The 18,411-nt window shown below is 48.9% G+C and overlaps 1 protein-coding gene across 1 annotated transcript in view; it reads right to left on the bottom strand.

Annotated features, from left to right (window-relative positions):
* Positions 1–1,112: 1,112 nt before the first annotated feature.
* The window catches only part of SPTY2D1 (SPT2 chromatin protein domain containing 1), a 48,413-nt gene continuing 31,114 nt past the window's right edge, over positions 1,113–18,411 (bottom strand). Inside the window, exons 5-7 of the mRNA XM_068260895.1 lie at positions 13,594–13,753; positions 7,792–7,869; positions 1,113–3,465 (exon numbers count right to left, since the gene is read on the bottom strand). Of these exons, the coding sequence (XP_068116996.1) occupies positions 3,360–3,465; positions 7,792–7,869; positions 13,594–13,753 (344 nt within the window). The 3' untranslated portion in view covers positions 1,113–3,359. The remainder of the gene's footprint in view (positions 3,466–7,791; positions 7,870–13,593; positions 13,754–18,411) is intronic.

The raw sequence follows: 18,411 nt of genomic DNA, 5'->3' as shown, positions 1-18,411 counted from the left end.
AGTGGCCAGAAGCCTGGGCCTCACACTCGCCTGTCGTCTGCCTCACTTACAGTGCTGCGACCCCTCTCCTTTCCCCATCAGCCTGAGCAGTGGCCAGAAGCCTGGGCCTCACACTCGCCTGTCGTCTGCCTCACTTACTGCGCTGCGACCCCTCTCCTTTCCCCATCAGCCTGAGCAGTGGCCAGCAGCCTGGGCCTCACACTCGCCTGCCTCACAGTGCTGCGACCCCTCTCCTTTCCCCATCAGCCTGAGCAGTGGCCAGAAGCCTGGGCCTCACACTCGCCTGTCGTCTGCCTCACTTACAGCGCTGCGACCCCTCTCCTTTCCCCATCAGCCTGAGCAGTGGCCAGCAGCCTGGGCCTCACACTCGCCTGCCTCACAGTGCTGCGACCCCTCTCCTTTCCCCATCAGCCTGAGCAGTGGCCAGAAGCCTGGGCCTCACACTCGCCTGTCGTCTGCCTCACAGTGCTGCGACCCTCCTTTCCCCATCAGCCTGAGCAGTGGCCAGAAGCCTGGGCCTTACACTCGCCTGTCGTCTGCCTCACTTACAGTGCTGCGACCCCTCTCCTTTCCCCATCAGCCTGAGCAGTGGCCAGAAGCCTGGGCCTCACACTCGCCTGTCGTCTGCCTCACTTACAGTGCTGCGACCCCTCTCCTTTCCCCATCAGCCTGAGCAGTGGCCAGAAGCCTGGGCCTCACACTCGCCTGTTGTCTGCCTCACTTACAGTGCTGCGACCCCTCTCCTTTCCCCATCAGCCTGAGCAGTGGCCAGAAGCCTGGGCCTCACTCTCGCCTGTCGTCTGCCTCACTTACAGCGCTGCGACCCCTCTCCTTTCCCCATCAGCCTGAGCAGTGGCCAGAAGCCTGGGCCTCACTTACAGCGCTGCGACCCCTCTCCTTTCCCGAACGAGGTGGAGGAGGACAGCGTGGGAGCGATCAGCCTGAGGGGGGGGGGACTGGAGGAAGCCCCAGGTATGTATATTTGTTGTTTAATTCCTCATCTCAGGAACACTTTAAACAAAAAGGAAAAAAAAATCACTGAACATCCTGGAACACCCATCAAAGGTCAGTCAGCCTAAATGATCTTCACAGAAGAAAGAACCAGCACCACCTTCAAAGTAACAATAGCTCTTTTATTTATACAGAATGGACATAACCATAGGGATGTGTGTGAGCTACAGAGCGCGGTCGTTTATCAAGCTAGTCCACCTGCACAGCTAGCTTGATAAAGGAGTCCGCTCTATAGCTATAGTCCATCTCCGCCTCCACCCCACCACTGCCATGCACAGAAACTCTGTACATATTCGACAAGAGCTTGTAAGCCAAAGCCAAGGTCTCCTACTGAATAAGTGCTGGCTTACTACACAGGAAGAGCAGAGATTTAAACCCGGGCCTCCTGTGTCAGAGGCAAAGTCAGTAAAGGGAACCTGAAGTGAGGGGGATATGGAGGCTGACATGTTTATTTACTTTTAAATAATGCACATTGCTTGGCTGTCCTGCTGATCCTCTGCCTAGAATACTGTAAGCCATAGACCCCAAACAAGCAGGCAGCAGATCAGATGTCTATGACAAATCTGAAAAGATTAGCTGCACGGTTGTTTCAGACCCTACTGACCAGGAAGATCAGCAGCACTGCCAGGCACCTGGTATTGATTAAAAGGAAGCAAATATGGCAGCCTCCAAAGGTCTCACACCTCAGGTTCCTTTTAACCATTACACTATCAGGGCTGCTCAAATCCGGGAGACATCCGGATATCTCCCAGTAAACCTGTGCGGGGTGGTAGGAGGGGGGTCAATCTTACATGTCTGACGTCTTCTTTGGTCCGTCCCTCGGCGCCTCCCACGATGCGGTCCACGCGGCAGTCACGTGATTACAAACACTTCCTCCTTCCGCGGGAGGCGCCGAGGGACGGACGAAGAAGGTAAGATTGAACCCCCCCCCCTCCGCACAGGTTTACTGGGAGATATCCGGATAGCAACTATCCGTGTATCTCCCGGATCCGAGCAGCCCTATACACTATCCAGCCACTACTACACAGATGTGCTATTACATGTGCAGTACGGCCCCACTCATACACGATGGGAGCGCAGCTGCAAACTATAGAGGGTCCCAGGCAGTGGGGTGGAGGAGGGTGTGGGAAGGGGAATCCAGACGTACCCCTTGTCTTAGGTAAGTATCTAACTTTTTTTTATAATGGGCTGGGTAGGGTTTGCTTAGGTAATTGTGGGTTGGGGAGGCAAAAAGGGTAGACAGTCTTTAAAACTTAAAGTGGACCTGAACTCTTGCACAGGACAGAAGGAAAACAGAGAAATCCCCCTGTATATATTTAAAGAGTTTAGCCTGTCTAATTCCCCCTCATCTGTGACTAATCACAACTGTAATTTCATCTCTCAGCTGTGTCAGCCGGCTGCCTAGATAGAGCAGCTAGTTTATAAAAACACGATGTTAACCCCATGTCTGCTTCCATGAAAGCAGGAAGTAGACACACTGCAGATTTATTGCAGGATTTGCATCAGCTGTAACAAAGAAATGTTTTTTTGTAAAGGCTATTATGCTGTTGCTTATCTTTTAGAGCAGAGAGGAAGTTCTGAGTATAGGTCCGCATTAAAGGGAATCTGAAGTGAAAATAAAATTTATGATATAACGAATTGTATGTGTGGTAAAGATAAGAAATAGAACATAAGCAGCACAATTATGCAACTAATGTCCTACTCATTTTTTTCACTTCAGTGTCACTAACTGTTGTAATAACATTTTTGCCCGCAGAACCACTCTGAGCTGCAACAGTCGCAGCTCCAATGTAATGTAATGCAGTAAGTGCACTTTATCAGAGAATTGCACACAATCCCATTCATAAAATAATCTCATATCCACAACACGAGATGCACGATTCCTACAACCATGGAGGCTCTGTATATTATACTGATATAAAGAAAATTCATTCTCTCCAGGTGGGAAAAGTATATAATTCTTCTATTCACATATAATTTATTTACCGATCCATTCTCAGAATTTGATCCAGAATTAGAGATTTATGAAAAGAAAATCGATGTCGGATTTGACTCGAGGGAGTAACACGTCCAAGTTTTGACTTCAAACTGCAGCACAAAAAACAAACAACAAGAAAAAAAAAAAACTTGAAAAACTGACAATCAAAATAGCCAGAAACTCCTCCAGAGACTCAAATTCATAACAGATTTTTTTGTTTTGTTTTTTTTTCTTTTGCAAACGAGCACCTTCCGTGATTTCATGTGACTGCCGCCATCTCCACGCGGCAGCGGGTGCTCCTGTCTGCACCTAGTGGCAGCGCAAGGTACTGCGCTTCCGGTACGGAGTTCATTCTTCCATAGAGCCGATGTTATCGCTGCTTCATTTTTTTGGCTTTTGCGAGTTTTGCTTTCATCTTCAGCTCCTCCTCTTCTCGTTTTAACTCCTCGAGGTCTTCCTGTATTCCTAGCCGCAGACTGAAACAGAAAACACATACTATGTTAGACAGGTACTCTTCTTTATACAATGTGAGGAGGGCACAGAAGGTAATTTTATTAAAGCCGCAGTTCAGGCACATTTTTAATATGCCCTTTATAAATTGTTGTAATCGTAGATTTGTTTTTTCTAAAGTCCTGCTAAAATTAAAAAGTTAAATAAGAGCTGGATAGAATGAGGGGGAAGAGGTGGAATCTGGTTGTTTAAAGGTCACTTGAGGTGAGAGGTATATGGAGACTGCCATATTTATTTCCTGTTAACCTCCTTAGCGGTAACCCCGAGCTGAGCTCGGGGTAAGCCGCCGCGGAGGATATCTCAGCCCCTGGTGGGGCGATTCCTGTCCTGTAAATTGCTGTACGCGCAGCCAGCACTTTGCTAGCTGCGCGTCTAGCTCGATCGCCGTCGCTCTGCGGCCATCGTCCGCACGCAGCGGCAGAAGAGGGCCCCCCCCCGCCAGAGCCCTGCGCAGCCCGGACCAATCAGTCCCGGGCAGCGCAAAGGGCTGGATCGGAAGGGTCTGACGTCGGCTGACATCCATGACGTCATTCCGATCGTCGCCATGGTGACAGGAGAAACCAAACAGGAGATCGCGTTCTATACGCGATCTCCTGTTTACTTTTGTGGCCAGCGGCGATCGGACTAGAGGGACACATGCGCCCTCTAGTGGTGTTTTATGTAGCTACCACTCAGGTAGCTACATGAAACAAAACAAAAAAAAAAAAATTTAAAAAAAAAAAAAAAAGTGCAATGCAGCCTCCTTGGCGGAAAAATTGAACCACCAAGGAGGTTAAACAACTCCAGTTGCCTGGCAGGACTGCTGATGTCTGGCTGCAGTAGTGTCTGAATCACACACCCGAAACAAGCATGCAGCTAATCCAGTCTGACTTCAGTCAGTTACATCTGATATGCTGCATGCTTGTTCAGGGGCTATGGCTAAAAGTATTACAACCAAAATGGAGGTTGCATTGCTCAAATAGCACTTTAAAGGCCTCTGTATACAACCCCAATGTAACGGGAGGGATTTCCAATTACTTAAAGGGCCAATATCACAAAAAAAGTTGCAAAATAGGTGTGAATACAAACTTATAAGATGTAGACTTCTCCCAGAGTAAAATGCAATAGAGACTGCTTTTCTCCTATATATTTCACCTATGTTCCTGTTGCTTACAGTAGACATAAAAAAAATATGACAGATCTGACATGTTTTGGACTAGCCAATCTTTCCATGGGGGATTCTTTATTTTTTGTTTATCTATACCTAAATATCTATGGAAAGGTTCTATACAAAAATTCTGACCAGCCTTTATACTTGCTTCCGTACTATTCTGACAGCTGGACTGAGCAACTGCAGTTTAACCTCCTGAGCGTTACGCCGCTCAGGAGGTTTTGCTCGTTTGTGTCCCCAGCTTAATTAATATAATCTATTGGCTGCAAATCCTTTAGCTAGCACCAAGGTTAGAGAAACCGAGAGCTCAATATAGTGTAGTAAGTTCAGCAAAAAATTAGTAAAGATAATAAGTGAGAAGAGTATACTCACAAACGTGGGTTACCCCCTAGGTAACCACTGTATAGGCAGGCGAGGAGATTAGACCTGTCCTCACTCAAGATTAAGAAGTCGCTCTCTGTAGATCAGAAAAGGGGTAGATCACCCCTCCACCAGGGGAGGACACGGTACAGCAAGCGGGGAACAGAGGCGCCAGCAGGGTAAAAGTGGATAAAACCTTTAAAACTTGCTTGGAGGAAGCGGTGGACTTACCGCCATAAAGCAGACATGAAAGACTGTATAATAGCAATTACATTTATTGTATAGTACCCCAAAAGTGCAACGCGTTTCGCAGGCAACGCCCGCTTCATCAGGCAATAAACGTGGGGACAAGACAGAATTTCAGCAGGAGTAGCGCCTCAGGCTACACCTGCTACTGCTGAAATTCTGTTTGTCCCCACGTTTATTGCCTGATGAAGCGGGCGTTGCCTGCGAAACGCGTTGCACTTTTGGGGTACTATACAATAAATGTAATTGCTATTATACAGTCTTGCTTTAGCTAGCACTAGGCTAGCTAGTACACGTGTCTGGCACCTCCCAATCCCCGCCGCTCCCCTGTTTATACATTACCCAGCCTGGATCCAGCGATTGGCGCAACCTCCCCGCACAGCTCCGGTCTTCACTATGGGGAGGATCGAACATGACGTCGCCGACGTCATGCCCAGACCCGATTCTCCCCATAGAGAGACCGGAGCTGTGCAGGGAGGCTGCGCGATTGCTGGAGCCAGGGGGGGTTAATGTGTTAACTGGCTGGATCGGGGGATCGCGGGCGATCGGGGGGTGCCAAACACGTGTACTAGCTAGCCTAGTGCTAGCTAAAGGTTTAGCAGCCAATAGATCAATTTAATTAAGCATGGGGACTCCTGGGGCCAGGCGAGCAGTATGCCCAACACAGTGTCGGGCATACCACTAAGGAGGTCAATAAGTGCTTTTGAAAATAAAAAAAACCCTGAGAATCCCCCATGAGGAGATGGACCAGTCTAGATTTTTACATTTTATAAGTGACCCCGACAATGGAGAAAACCATTTTCTTCTGGAACAACTGTACATTTTATACATATGTATTGTACATTTTTTTTCACAGTAGTGTTCTTAACCTCCTTGGCGGTAACCCTGAGTCAGGCTCGGTGTAAAAGAAAAAAGTTGCTGGGAGTGGTAATCCAGGGGGCCGAGTCTGGGGAGGGGCTGCTACCGATCCCTCTGCAGTATGTCTGGGGAGGGGCTGCTACCGATCCCTCTGCAGTATGTCTGGGGAGGGGCTGCTACCGATCCCTCTGCAGTATGTCTGGGGAGGGGCTGCTACCGATCCCTCTGCAGTATGTCTGGGGAGGGGCTGCTACCGATCCCTCTGCAGTATGTCTGGGGAGGGGCTGCTACCGATCCCTCTGCAGTATGTCTGGGGAGGGGCTGCTACCGATCCCTCTGCAGTATGTCTGGGGAGGGGCTGCTACCGATCCCTCTGCAGTATGTCTGGGGAGGGGCTGCTACCGATCCCTCTGCAGTATGTCTGGGGAGGGGCTGCTACCGATCCCTCTGCAGTATGTCTGGAGAGGGGCTGCTACCGATCCCTCTGCAGTATGTCTGGAGAGGGGCTGCTACCGATCCCTCTGCAGTATGTCTGGAGAGGGGCTGCTACCGATCCCTCTGCAGTATGTCTGGGGAGGGGCTGCTACCGATCCCTCTGCAGTATGTCTGGGGAAGGGCTGCTACAGATCCCTCTGCAGTATGTCTGGGGAGGGGCTGCTACCGATCCCTCTGCAGTATGTCTGGGGAGGGGCTGCTACAGATCCCTCTGCAGTATGTCTGGGGAGGGGCTGCTACCGATCCCTCTGCAGTATGTCTGGGGAGGGGCTGCTACAGATCCCTCTGCAGTATGTCTGGGGAGGGGCTGCTACCGATCCCTCTGCAGTATGTCTGGGGAGGGGCTGCTACCGATCCCTCTGCAGTATGTCTGGGGAGGGGCTGCTACAGATCCCTCTGCAGTATGTCTGAGGAGGGGCTGCTACCGATCCCTCTGCAGTATGTCTGGGGAGGGGCTGCTACAGATCCCTCTGCAGTATGTCTGGGGAGGGGCTGCTACAGATCCCTCTGCAGTATGTCTGGGGAGGGGCTGCTACAGATCCCTCTGCAGTATGTCTGGGGAGGGGCTGCTACAGATCCCTCTGCAGTATGTCTGGGGAGGGGCTGCTACAGATCCCTCTGCAGTATGTCTTTTTCCTGCATTTAGGGTCTAAAAGCACATTTAAATTTTTTTTTACCGCTTTTAGACCCTAAAATCAGGAAAGAATCATACTGCCCGGATTAAAAAAGGTAGTGAACAGATTTACTCAGTGTTTGGCCATTGTAAAACCTTTCCTCTCCCTGATTTACATTCTGACATTTATATCAGGTGGCGACATCTTTAGTTCTGCCAGATGATTTATGCAGAATGTTCGTTACTGAGAGTTCTATAAACAGGGGTAGATACTGCTTGCTTGGCAGTTGGAAAAAGTAGTTATTTCCCACAATGCAATGAGGTTCACAGACAGGAAACTGTCAGGGACATGGTGCTGACATCACACTGTGGGAGGGGTTTCACCACAATATCAGCCATACAGCACCCCCTGATGATCTATTGGAGAAAAGGTAAAGATTTCTCATGGGAAAGGGAGTATCAGCTACTGATTGGGATGATTCAATCCTTGGTTAGAGTTCCTCTTTAATCCGGATTGCAGGCACAAAGCTTGGCATGAGTGGACTGCAGAGCTCCTCCATGCAGACTCACCTCCTGGCTTCCTCCTTCTGCTGCTCCCGGAAGCTGCTCTCCATGTACCGGAGGGCGTAGTCACTCTCATCTTTATACCTGAAATGAGACGACACGACAAACTGTAACAGATACAGACCATTCTAATCTCTTTTATAAAACCAAAATACAAACAAAAACAGGGACATTTCTAGACTTTTTGCTCCCTGAGGCAAACTTGTGAGGATGACACACCCCCCCCCCCCCCCCCCTGATTTGGAATGATCTAACAGCACCGAACAATTGATATGCTGCAGCTCAACACAATAGCACACTGGCTGGCTGTGAGTATGTGCCAAACAAACTGCTCAGCCTGTCGGCCGTCCGCCATTCCTCCTCAGTCAGGACAGCAGCGCCACCTCCTCCCTTCTGCTGTGCAAGTCAAATGAAACACTGCTGCCTCCCTCCTCCTCACTCACTGTCAGACTCCTCACACAGCATGACAAGCTGCTTTTCCCCAATGATGCTCTCCTGCCTCCCCTCTCCTCACTCACTGTCAGACTCCTCACACAGCACAACAAGCTGCTGTTCCCCAATGCTGCTCTCCTGCCGCCCCCTCCTCACTCACTGTCAGACTCCTCACACAGCACAACAAGCTGCTTTTCCCCAATGATGACCTCATCACCTCCCCCTCCTCACTCAATGTCAGACTCCTCACACAGCACAACAAGCTGCTTTTCCCCAATGATGACCTCATCACCTCCCCCTCCTCACTCAATGTCAGACTCCTCACACAGCACAACAAGCTGCTTTTCCCCAATGATGACCTCATCACCTCCCCCTCCTCACTCAATGTCAGACTCCTCACACAGCACAACAAGCTGCTTTTCCCCAATGCTGCTCTCCTGCCTCCCCCCTCCTCACTCACTGTCACACTCCTCACACAGCACAACAAGCTGCTTTCCCCCAATGCTGCTCTCCTGCCTCCCCCTCCTCACTCACTGTCACACTCCTCACACAGCACAACAAGCTGCTTTTCCCCAATGATGCTCTCCTGCCTCCCCCCTCCTCACTCACTGTCAGACTCCTCACACAGCACAACAAGCTGCTTTTCCCCAATGATGCTCTCCTGCCTCGCCCCTCCTCACTCACTGTCAGACTCCTCACACAGCACACCAAGCTGCTTTTCCCCAATGCTTCTCTCCTGCCTCCCCTCCTCACTCACTGTCAGCCTCCTCACACAGCACAACAAGCTGCTTTTCCCCAATGCTGCTCTCCTGCCTCCCCCTCCTCACTCACTGTCAGCCTCCTCACACAGCACAACAAGCTGCTTTTCCCCAATGCTGCTCTCCTGCCTCCCCCTCCTCACTCACTGTCAGACTCCTCACACAACACAACAATCTGCTTTTCCCCAATGCTGCTCTCCTGCCTCCCCTCTCCTCACTCACTGTCAGACTCCTCCCACAGCACAACAAGCTGCTTTTCCCCAATGCTGCTCTCCTGCCTCCCCCTCCTCACTCACTGTCAGACTCCTCACACAGCACAACAAGCTGCTTTCCCCCAATGATGCTCTCCTGCCTCCCCCTCCTCACTCACGGTCACACTCCTCACACAGCACAACAAGCTGCTTTTCCCCAATGATGGTCTCCTGCCTCCCCCCTCCTCACTCACTGTCAGACTCCTCACACAGCACAACAAGCTGCTTTTCCCCAATGATGCCCTCCTGCCTCCCCCTCCTCACTCACTGTCACACTCCTCACACAGCACAACAAGCTGCTTTCCCCCAATGCTGCTCTCCTGCCTCCCCCTCCTCCCACAGCACAACAAGCTGCTTTTCCCCAATGATGCTCTCCTGCCTCCCCCTCCTCACTCACTGTCAGCCTCCTCACACAGCACAACAAGCTGCTTTTCCCCAATGATAACCTCTTCACCTCGCTCTCCTCTTGCTTCTCCTCCTACTCTGACTGCATGCTGTTAGTGTAAACACAGTACAAACATGCTGCCCCTGTAATCTCTGCGTCTGATGCAAGTGTCTCACCTTGCTTCATGAGAGAACCGGCCCTGATCGCAGTGTGCTCTTGTGGCCTGGCAGTGGCAGGTGCTTAACCAGTTCAGGAACACAGGCTTACACCCCACTAGTGACGAGGCTTTTTTTCACAAATTAGTGCTCTGCAGCTTTAATAGTTCGCTGCAGAGCTATACTTCTGAACACACAAACTAATTCCCCCAACCCCCTTTCTGCCCACTAACAGAGATTTCTGTTGGTGGGCTCTGATCGCTGGCGCCTTGTTTATTTTTGTATTTGTTGTGCTTTATTTTTTTAACCACTTTACCACCAGCGGTGCGGATATCTCCGTCCCTTTTTCCACCCTGTCATCACCAGGGACGGAGTTATCCGCACCTCCCGCCGCTGTGCGCGCGCCCCCACACGCCGCTGCCCACTCGGAGATCAATGAACGGGAAAAAACGTTCCCGTTGGTTGATCTAAGCCCCCGCAATGATCGGCTGCTCATTGTGGGGAAAAAAAAAAAGTTTCCCAGCCTCGTGGAACTTCCTTTAAGCGTACTTCCTACGCTTGCAGGTTGCATAAACAAAAATTTACTGTGGTAAATAGTTACCTTAGGGACTGAACTTTTTAAATATTTATGCCAAGAGGGTATAACACTGTTACTTTATAAACTACGGGCTTGTAATTAGGGATGGATGCAAAACTGAAAAAAAATGCACCTTTATTTCCAAATAAAATATTGGCGCCAAACATTGTGATAGGGACATAATTTAAACGGTTTTATAACCGGGACAAATGGGCAAATACATTTCATGGGTTTTAATTAGAGTAGCATGCATTATTTAAAAACTATAATGGCTGAAAACTGAAAAATAATGATTTTTTTCCCACATTTTTTCCTATTTTCCCATTAAAACACATTTAGAATAAAATAATTCTTGGCATAATGTCCCACCTAAAGAAAGCCTAATTGGTGGCGAAAAAAACAAGATATAGTTCATTTCATTGTTATAAGTAATGATAAAGTTATAGACGAATGAATGGAAGGAGCGCTGAAATCACCTTTCAGTGCTCCTTCCATTAATTGCTCTGGTGCTCAAAGGGTAAAACCCCTCAGTTGTGAAGTGGTCAAAGTGTCTATTTATCTTTTGTTTTCCCCCTCCCTCCCTCCGCCAGCCAATCAGGATGGTTCCCTCTTATAGGCATCAGCCTATGAGTGGGGATAGTGATCGGAGCCTATCCAGGGGACAGCCGAGAGACCCAGCTGTCCCCAGTACAGCGCTGCCGTAGATCGCAGCGCTGTACAATGTATATAGAAGGTGGTTCGCCGTCTAACAGTCTGCTAGCAGCGATCGCCGCTGGGAGACCGATGACGGAGCAAAGTTGCGTCACTCAAGCAGGGATGCACGTGATCTCCTGTAAAACCCCGCCCCCAGGACGTGACACCTTTCGGCGTTAGGCGGTCCTGGGGTTGCCACCTTCCTGACGCCTATCGATGTTAGGCGGTCGGGAAGGGGATAATTTATGTGCCAGCGCTCAGCTTCAGTGCAGCTTGGTCCAGCGTTCAGAAAGATAATTCCCTGTCGCCCTCATTGCACCATAAGTTCTAGTATCTACCCCCCCCCCCCCCCCCCCCATTTCCACGTGATCCATCCTCCTGTCGTGGCACCAGTTATATGACCCCACAGGTGGCTGCAGCATGGTGGAAACAGAAGTGGCTAGTCACTTATCTGTGAAGCCCTCGTGAGTCTATCCCTGTGCCGCAGCTCCAATTACCTGTGGTGTGGTTGCACGGCCGCTGCAATGAATGCTGGGAGAATTTGTTCATAAATGTGGATACATCTCCTGGATGAGAGCTGTAATCACATTAATGCACTATAACTCCCAGCATGCACTGCAGTGGCCACGCGATATCACAGCGGGTACGTCAAGCTACCATACTTAGGCGTAGGGACAAAAGATAGAGGCCCACAAACAGAGAGATTGGCTAAGGAGCAGCCGTCCGTAGGTAAGTGAATGCTCACCGCGCCCCTAATAGCCCACAACCTTTACAAACATCCATTACGGGGAGCTCTGGTTGTAAAGTTTGTAAAATTTGGTGCCAAGTTCCCTTTAAAGTATACCTGACCAGAGGCAAAGCTGCTAAAAGAAAACCTGTAACTAAAAAAAGTTCCCAGGTACTCACCTGGGGTGGGGGAAGCCCCTGGATCCTACTGGGGCTTCCCCCGTCCTGTGTCCCACAGCGGCAGCGATAAAGCTATCCGAACAGCAGGATGTAAATATTCACCTTCTCGGCTCCAGCGCAGGCGCAGTATCAGCTCTCCGCTTGGAGATAGGTGAAAATAGCCGATCGCTGTCGGGCCGCTCTACTGCGCAGGCGTAAGTCTCCGGCTCCTACGTAGAGCGGACCGGACAGAGATCGGCTATTTCCGCCTATCTCCGTGCTGAGAGCCACAACAGCGCCCCCGCTGGAGCCAGGAGAGGTAAATATAGGAAGCCTTGTCAGGCTTCTCGAGGGAGGATTGCCGGACACTTCGGGGGAGCCTGCCCTGGACAGCCTGCAGCTACAGGGGAGGGGGAAGCCTCATTGGTACCCTGAGGCTTCCCCCTCCCAAGGTGAGTACCCCCCAGGGGAACTTTATGTTAGAGTCTCTTTAAGGCAACCAGAGAGGTATATTCATGTGGGATCCACATACCTCTGTGTATTGCCCGTTCCTCTCATTCCCACCAGTCCATGTAATCACTCCTTGGAAAAGCTAACGGCTTAAAGTGGACCAGAACTCTTGTACACCCTGTATGTATTTAGAGAGCTCAGCCTGTGTAATTCCCCCTCATTTGTGACAATTACCACTGTAACTGTAATATGATCTCTCAGCTGTGTCAGCTCAGCAAATCTTGGCAGTCCTAGGCAGAGCTGCTAATTTGTAAACACAGGCTGTTAACCCCTATGTCTGCTTCCACGAAAGCAGGAAGTAGACACACTGCAGATTTATTGCAGGATTTGTATCCGCTGTAACAAATGTTTTTCTTTAAAGGTTATTATGCTGCTGCTTATCTTTTAGAGCAGAGAGGAAGTTCTGAATTCAGGTCCGCTTTAAGTCAGATTTTCAGACAGGAAGAGGCGGGCTTACCGTGATGTAACCTCCTATGACTCGCCCATACCCTCCTCTTCCCCATTCACACCCTAGAGAGGAATGGACAACACATAGGTATGTGGATCCAGTTTACCTTCGTTAGTTCTGCCTCGGGTCAGGTACACATTAACAATAGAGTTATTCCGTTTGAAATAAGCACACTGCTTTTGGCTTCAATCGGCAGAACTCGTTGTGCTGTAAATTCATGAAATGCTTTGATCTCTCTCTACTAGCAGAAAATATAGAAACTAAAAACACCAGCCCTCTGTTATGGTCTCACACTGCCCCCTGGTGGCAAGTGGCCATAAATACAGGTTACAGCAGTACTAATTAGAAGCAAAGAAATGTAACAAATAAGAAATAAAAAAAGATGCTAAAATAAATCGGCCTGGAGTACTTGCAAGCCTGACTGCTAAAAGGGTAAAGACAGCACACATGCAACAAAATATCAAAGATCAACTCGGTTCATGAGATACAAATAATGCTGAGTTAATGCAAAGTTTATAAAAATTCAGGCAGTTTGGAAATGGACTAAGTAAGTGCTGCCACTGCCCTATATCTGAGCGGCATAAAATTGCTTAAAATTAGCATAAAATGTATATCAGTTCAATGGCAAGCATATCATTAGCCATTACAATACATCCATCCACACACTCCAGGCTCCTCCCCCCCCCCCCCCCGTACCGCTCTCTGCTCACATACCGTGTCCTGTCGTAGCCAAATATGTCCCGGATGTGTTTGGAGATCTCATCTTGCGACTCGCCTCCATCATCGATGAAATCGTCCATATCTGAATCCTCCTCGTCCTCCTCATCTTCCAATCTTCGCTTATAGGCGCTGGTGATCGGTGGCAAGGGTGGACCTGCAGGCAAACATCAGCCAATCGCATCAAGCCGTCATAGAACCATTATCACAGGTATCAGATTGTTAAATGAATTAGGCAGGGTCATAGTGTGGCCAATACACTTAAAGGGCACCCGAGGTGAAAATAAACTTATGAAATCAACAATTGTATCGATCCTCCTCATCCTAAAAATGACTTTTTTAGATAGTTTTATTTTATATTTAAAGCAGTAGGATTAGCCATACTATGCCAGGGAAAAACCCCACATATATATGTAGATAAATACTCGATCTACTTACATATCACATGTATTGTACTGTCCACGTTTTGATTTCAGTGAATTTTATATAGTAAATGAAGAGAATTCTGTTTCTGGTGGGAACCATGTCTTTTTCCCACAGTTTGAGGCTAAATCCTGATGTCATTTCCGCCCTTTACTTTTTTCTTTTCTCCTCAAATCACTGAGACACCTCAGCCTTGCTTGTAAACCTAAGTGAGCAAAGGATCGTGTTTCAAATATGCAGCTAGGCAGGGAAATAAATGGAAGAGGAGGAAAATAAAGAACCCCCAGCATGCAACTGTTTGTAAAGGGCCAGTGCTCCTAAAGTATGTGATAACTCCAAACCATAACAGCAGAAAAAGTTTTGAAAGTTTTGAATACAGGATTAGCATCTTTATTACTTAATACACTCAGACCAGTTGCTGTTGAAATTTGATTTTTATGGTGACAATCCCGCTAAATCTACTTTCTAAGTTATTACTGATTTATTGATTTTGCTCAATGACACATTCATCGAAGTATGCCAGAGCTAAAATCTATGAACTATTGACCCTTTTTTATCTCTTTCCTGCTCTCAGACACCCAAGGTGAAAATAAACTAATGAAAAACAATTCTATCCTCCTCCTAAAAATGACTTTTTAACCACTTTACCCCCCACGGTATGAATTTCTCTGTCCCTTTCCCCCCCCTAAAAAACCAAGGGACGAGAAATCCGTACCTTTCGCGCTACCGCCGCTCATGCACGCCGCCGCCCGCTTGCCCGGAGATCAATGAACGGGAAAATCCATTCCCGTTCGTTGATCTAAGCCCCCGCAATGATCTGCTGCTTCTATGAGAAACAGCGCGATCATTGTGATCTTCCCAGCCTCGTAGTGCTTCCTGTAAGCGTCCTTCCAGACGCTTACAGGTCACATGTTAACAAACTCACTGTGGCCATCTTGTGGCCAAATAGTAAAACTACACCCGAAAGCATTTTACATATACAAATACATTAGTTTTACACAATAAATTAACTCATTACCTCCCACACTAATAAATAATAAAAAAAAAACATAAATATTTACCTTAGGGACTGAACTTTTGAAATATTTATGTCAAGAGGGTATAACACTGTTACTTTATAAACTATGAGCTTGTAATTAGAGATGGATGCAAAACTGAAAAAATGCACCTATATTTCCAAATAAAATATTGGCGCCAAACATTGTGATAGGGACATAATTTAAACGGTTTTATAACCGGGACAAATGGGCAAATACATTTCATGGGTTTTAATTACAGTAGCATGCATTATTTAAAAACTATAATGGCCGAAAACTGAAAAATAATATTTTTTCCCCACATTTTTTCCTATTTTCCCATTAAAACACATTTAGAATAAAATAATTCTTGGCATAATGTCCTACCTAAAGAAAGCCTAATTGGTGGCAAAAAAAACAAGATATAGTTCATTTCATTGCGATAAGTAATAATAAGGTTATAGACGAATGAATGGAAGGTGAAAGGTGAAAATTTCTCTGGTGTTCAAGGGGCAAAACCCCTCAGTGGTTAAGTGGTTAAGATATTCCACAGTTTTATATTTAAATCCAAGTTTTTACGGTTTTATTGTTTTTGCTCAATGACACATTCATTGAAGTATGCCAGGGCTAAAATCTATGAACTATTAACCCTTTTTATTTCTTTCCTGCTCTAAGAAGCAATTTTCTGCTAGGAAAGTGTTTTCTAGTTAGTATAGTAGTCTGACCCAGTCCTGCCACTTACATACCTGATATTTAACTTTTTCAGGCAGAGAAAGAAAAAAAGGAACACAGCCTAGTTATTTGTGTGCTAGGCACTGTACATACACGTCTATCTCATCATGTCACGTCCTCTCAAATATCCTTTAACATACCCATACATGTAGCGACTTGGCGGTCGATCAACCATCAAATTCAATAATTATTTTTGCATCAGATGAAAATCGGTGCCGCCAAGTGCATGCCCAATCGACGTTGCGACCAATTTCGGGCCGAGCATGTCGATTGGACATGCTGCAAGATGTCGGGCGTGGTCGGTCGGGTGCGCGGTGGTAAAGGCGAGCGATATTGGGACAAGCGACTAACATGGCAAATAGTACCGTACCCCGGAGCTGTCCCCCATGATGTTCAATGTGCTCCCCCGGTGCCCAATGCACTGCAAATTACCAGTCTGTGTCTACCGCTGGCTCCATGCTCAGCCCATACTGGGGCCCCAAGTCAGATCCGATCAGAGAGAGGTCCGTCTCTTGGTCGATCTGCCCATACATCGTCTGATGTAAGGGCACCTTTAAAGATTGTCACCAAATCGACCACCAATCTGATCACAGAGGGATCTATTAGCTGCCAACACGTACACAGATTGTCAATAGATTTCAGCATGAAAATCTGTGGAGCCGCAGCAACCTGCCTGGCCGTCCAGGTCTGCACTCTCCCCGAGTGTTGGCAGCAGAGCTCTCCCCTTTCCTGCCTGGCATGTCTCCTCCTGTGTCCAGTGGCTTTTCTCCATGCCACGCGGCTCCGCCTCCCTGTGTCATGTGACAAAAGCGACATTTCAAACACTACAGGTCCAGCAGCATACACGCCACACCTCTGGAGAAAAGCCACCTGACAGGGGAGGAGTCATGCCCTGGGGGACACACTGCTGCTACCACTCTGCGTTGGTCATCGCCAAATCGAACACTGCTAGCAAAAGTTTACGTTCTGCACAATTGATCGAATTGAACAATTTATGACAGAAAACGATAGGGCATAGTTTGTGGCATTGATTTCTAGCAAATTCAGTCGCAGTGGTCGAATCTGCCAGATATCAATGGATAAAATCGTCAAGTGTATGGGCAACTTCACTCTCTTCCTGTGTCAATGTTTGTACTTGTTCTATAGGCCGGCTTTTATCTGTTCCCTGCGTTAATGTACAGCCCAGCATCATATATGGGCACTTTATAAATACAGAATATGAATAATAGTTTCATTCTTTTACAAAACTGGCCAAAAATCACAATCAGTCAGCTTTAACGCTTATCTTAAAGGGAATGTCCATGCAAAATAAAAAAAATGAGTTTCACTTACCTGGGGCTTCTACCAGCCCCATGCAGCCATCCTGTGCTCTCGTAGTCACTCACTGCTGCTCCAGTCCCCAGCCGCCAGCTAGTTCTGCTTCTACCAGCCCCCTGCAGCCATCCTGTGCTCTCGTAGTCACTCACTGCTGCTCCCGTCCCCCGCCACCAGCTAGTTCTGCTTCTACCAGCCCCATGCAGCCATCCTGTGCCCTCGTAGTCACTCACTGCTGCTCCAGTCCCCCTCCACCAGCTAGTTCTGCTTCTACCAGCCCCATGCAGCCATCCTGTGCTCTCGTAGCCACTCACTGCTGCTCCAGTCCCCCGCCACCAGCTAGTTCTGCTTCTACCAGCCCCATGCAGCCATCCTGTGCCCTCGTAGTCACTCACTGCTGCTCCAGTCCCCCGCTGGCAGCTAGTTCTGCTTCTACCAGCCCCCTGCAGCCATCCTGTGCCCTCGTAGTCACTCACTGCTGCTCCAGTCCCCCACTACCAGCTAGTTCTGCTTCTACCAGCCCCCTGCAGCCATCCTGTGCCCTCGTAGTCACTCACTGCTGCTCCAGTCCCCCACCTCCAGCTAGTTCTGCTTCTACCAGCCCCATGCAGCCATCCTGTGCTCTCGTAGCCACTCACTGCTGCTCCAGTCCCCCGCCACCAGCTAGTTCTGCTTCTACCAGCCCCATGCAGCCATCCTGTGCCCTCGTAGTCACTCACTGCTGCTCCAGTCCCCCGCTGGCAGCTAGTTCTGCTTCTACCAGCCCCCTGCAGCCATCCTGTGCCCTCGTAGTCACTTACTGCTGCTCCAGTCCCCCACTACCAGCTAGTTCTGCTTCTACCAGCCCCCTGCAGCCATCCTGTGCCCTCGTAGTCACTCACTGCTGCTCCAGTCCCCCACCTCCAGCTAGTTCTGCTTCTACCAGCCCCCTGCAGCCATCCTGTGCTCTCGTAGCCACTCACTGCTGCTCCAGTCCCCCGCCACCAGCTAGTTCTGCTTCTACCAGCCCCATGCAGCCATCCTGTGCCCTCGTAGTCACTCACTGCTGCTCCGGTCCCCCGCCACCAGCTAGTTCTGCTTCTACCAGCCCCATGCAGCCATCCTGTGCCCTCGTAGTCACTCACTGCTGCTCCGGTCCCCCGCTGGCAGCTAGTTCTGCTTCTACCAGCCCCCTGCAGCCATCCTGTGCCCTCGTAGTCACTCACTGCTGCTCCAGTCCCCCCGCCGCCAGCTAGTTCTGCTTCTACCAGCCCCATGCAGCCATCCTGTGCCCTCGTAGTCACTCACTGCTGCTCCGGTCCCCCGCTGGCAGCTAGTTCTGCTTCTACCA

Source organism: Hyperolius riggenbachi, chromosome 11, assembly GCF_040937935.1.
Source record: "Hyperolius riggenbachi isolate aHypRig1 chromosome 11, aHypRig1.pri, whole genome shotgun sequence".
In the NCBI taxonomy this organism is placed as follows: domain Eukaryota; kingdom Metazoa; phylum Chordata; class Amphibia; order Anura; family Hyperoliidae; genus Hyperolius; species Hyperolius riggenbachi.
This window is presented reverse-complemented; position numbering and strand designations above follow the sequence as displayed.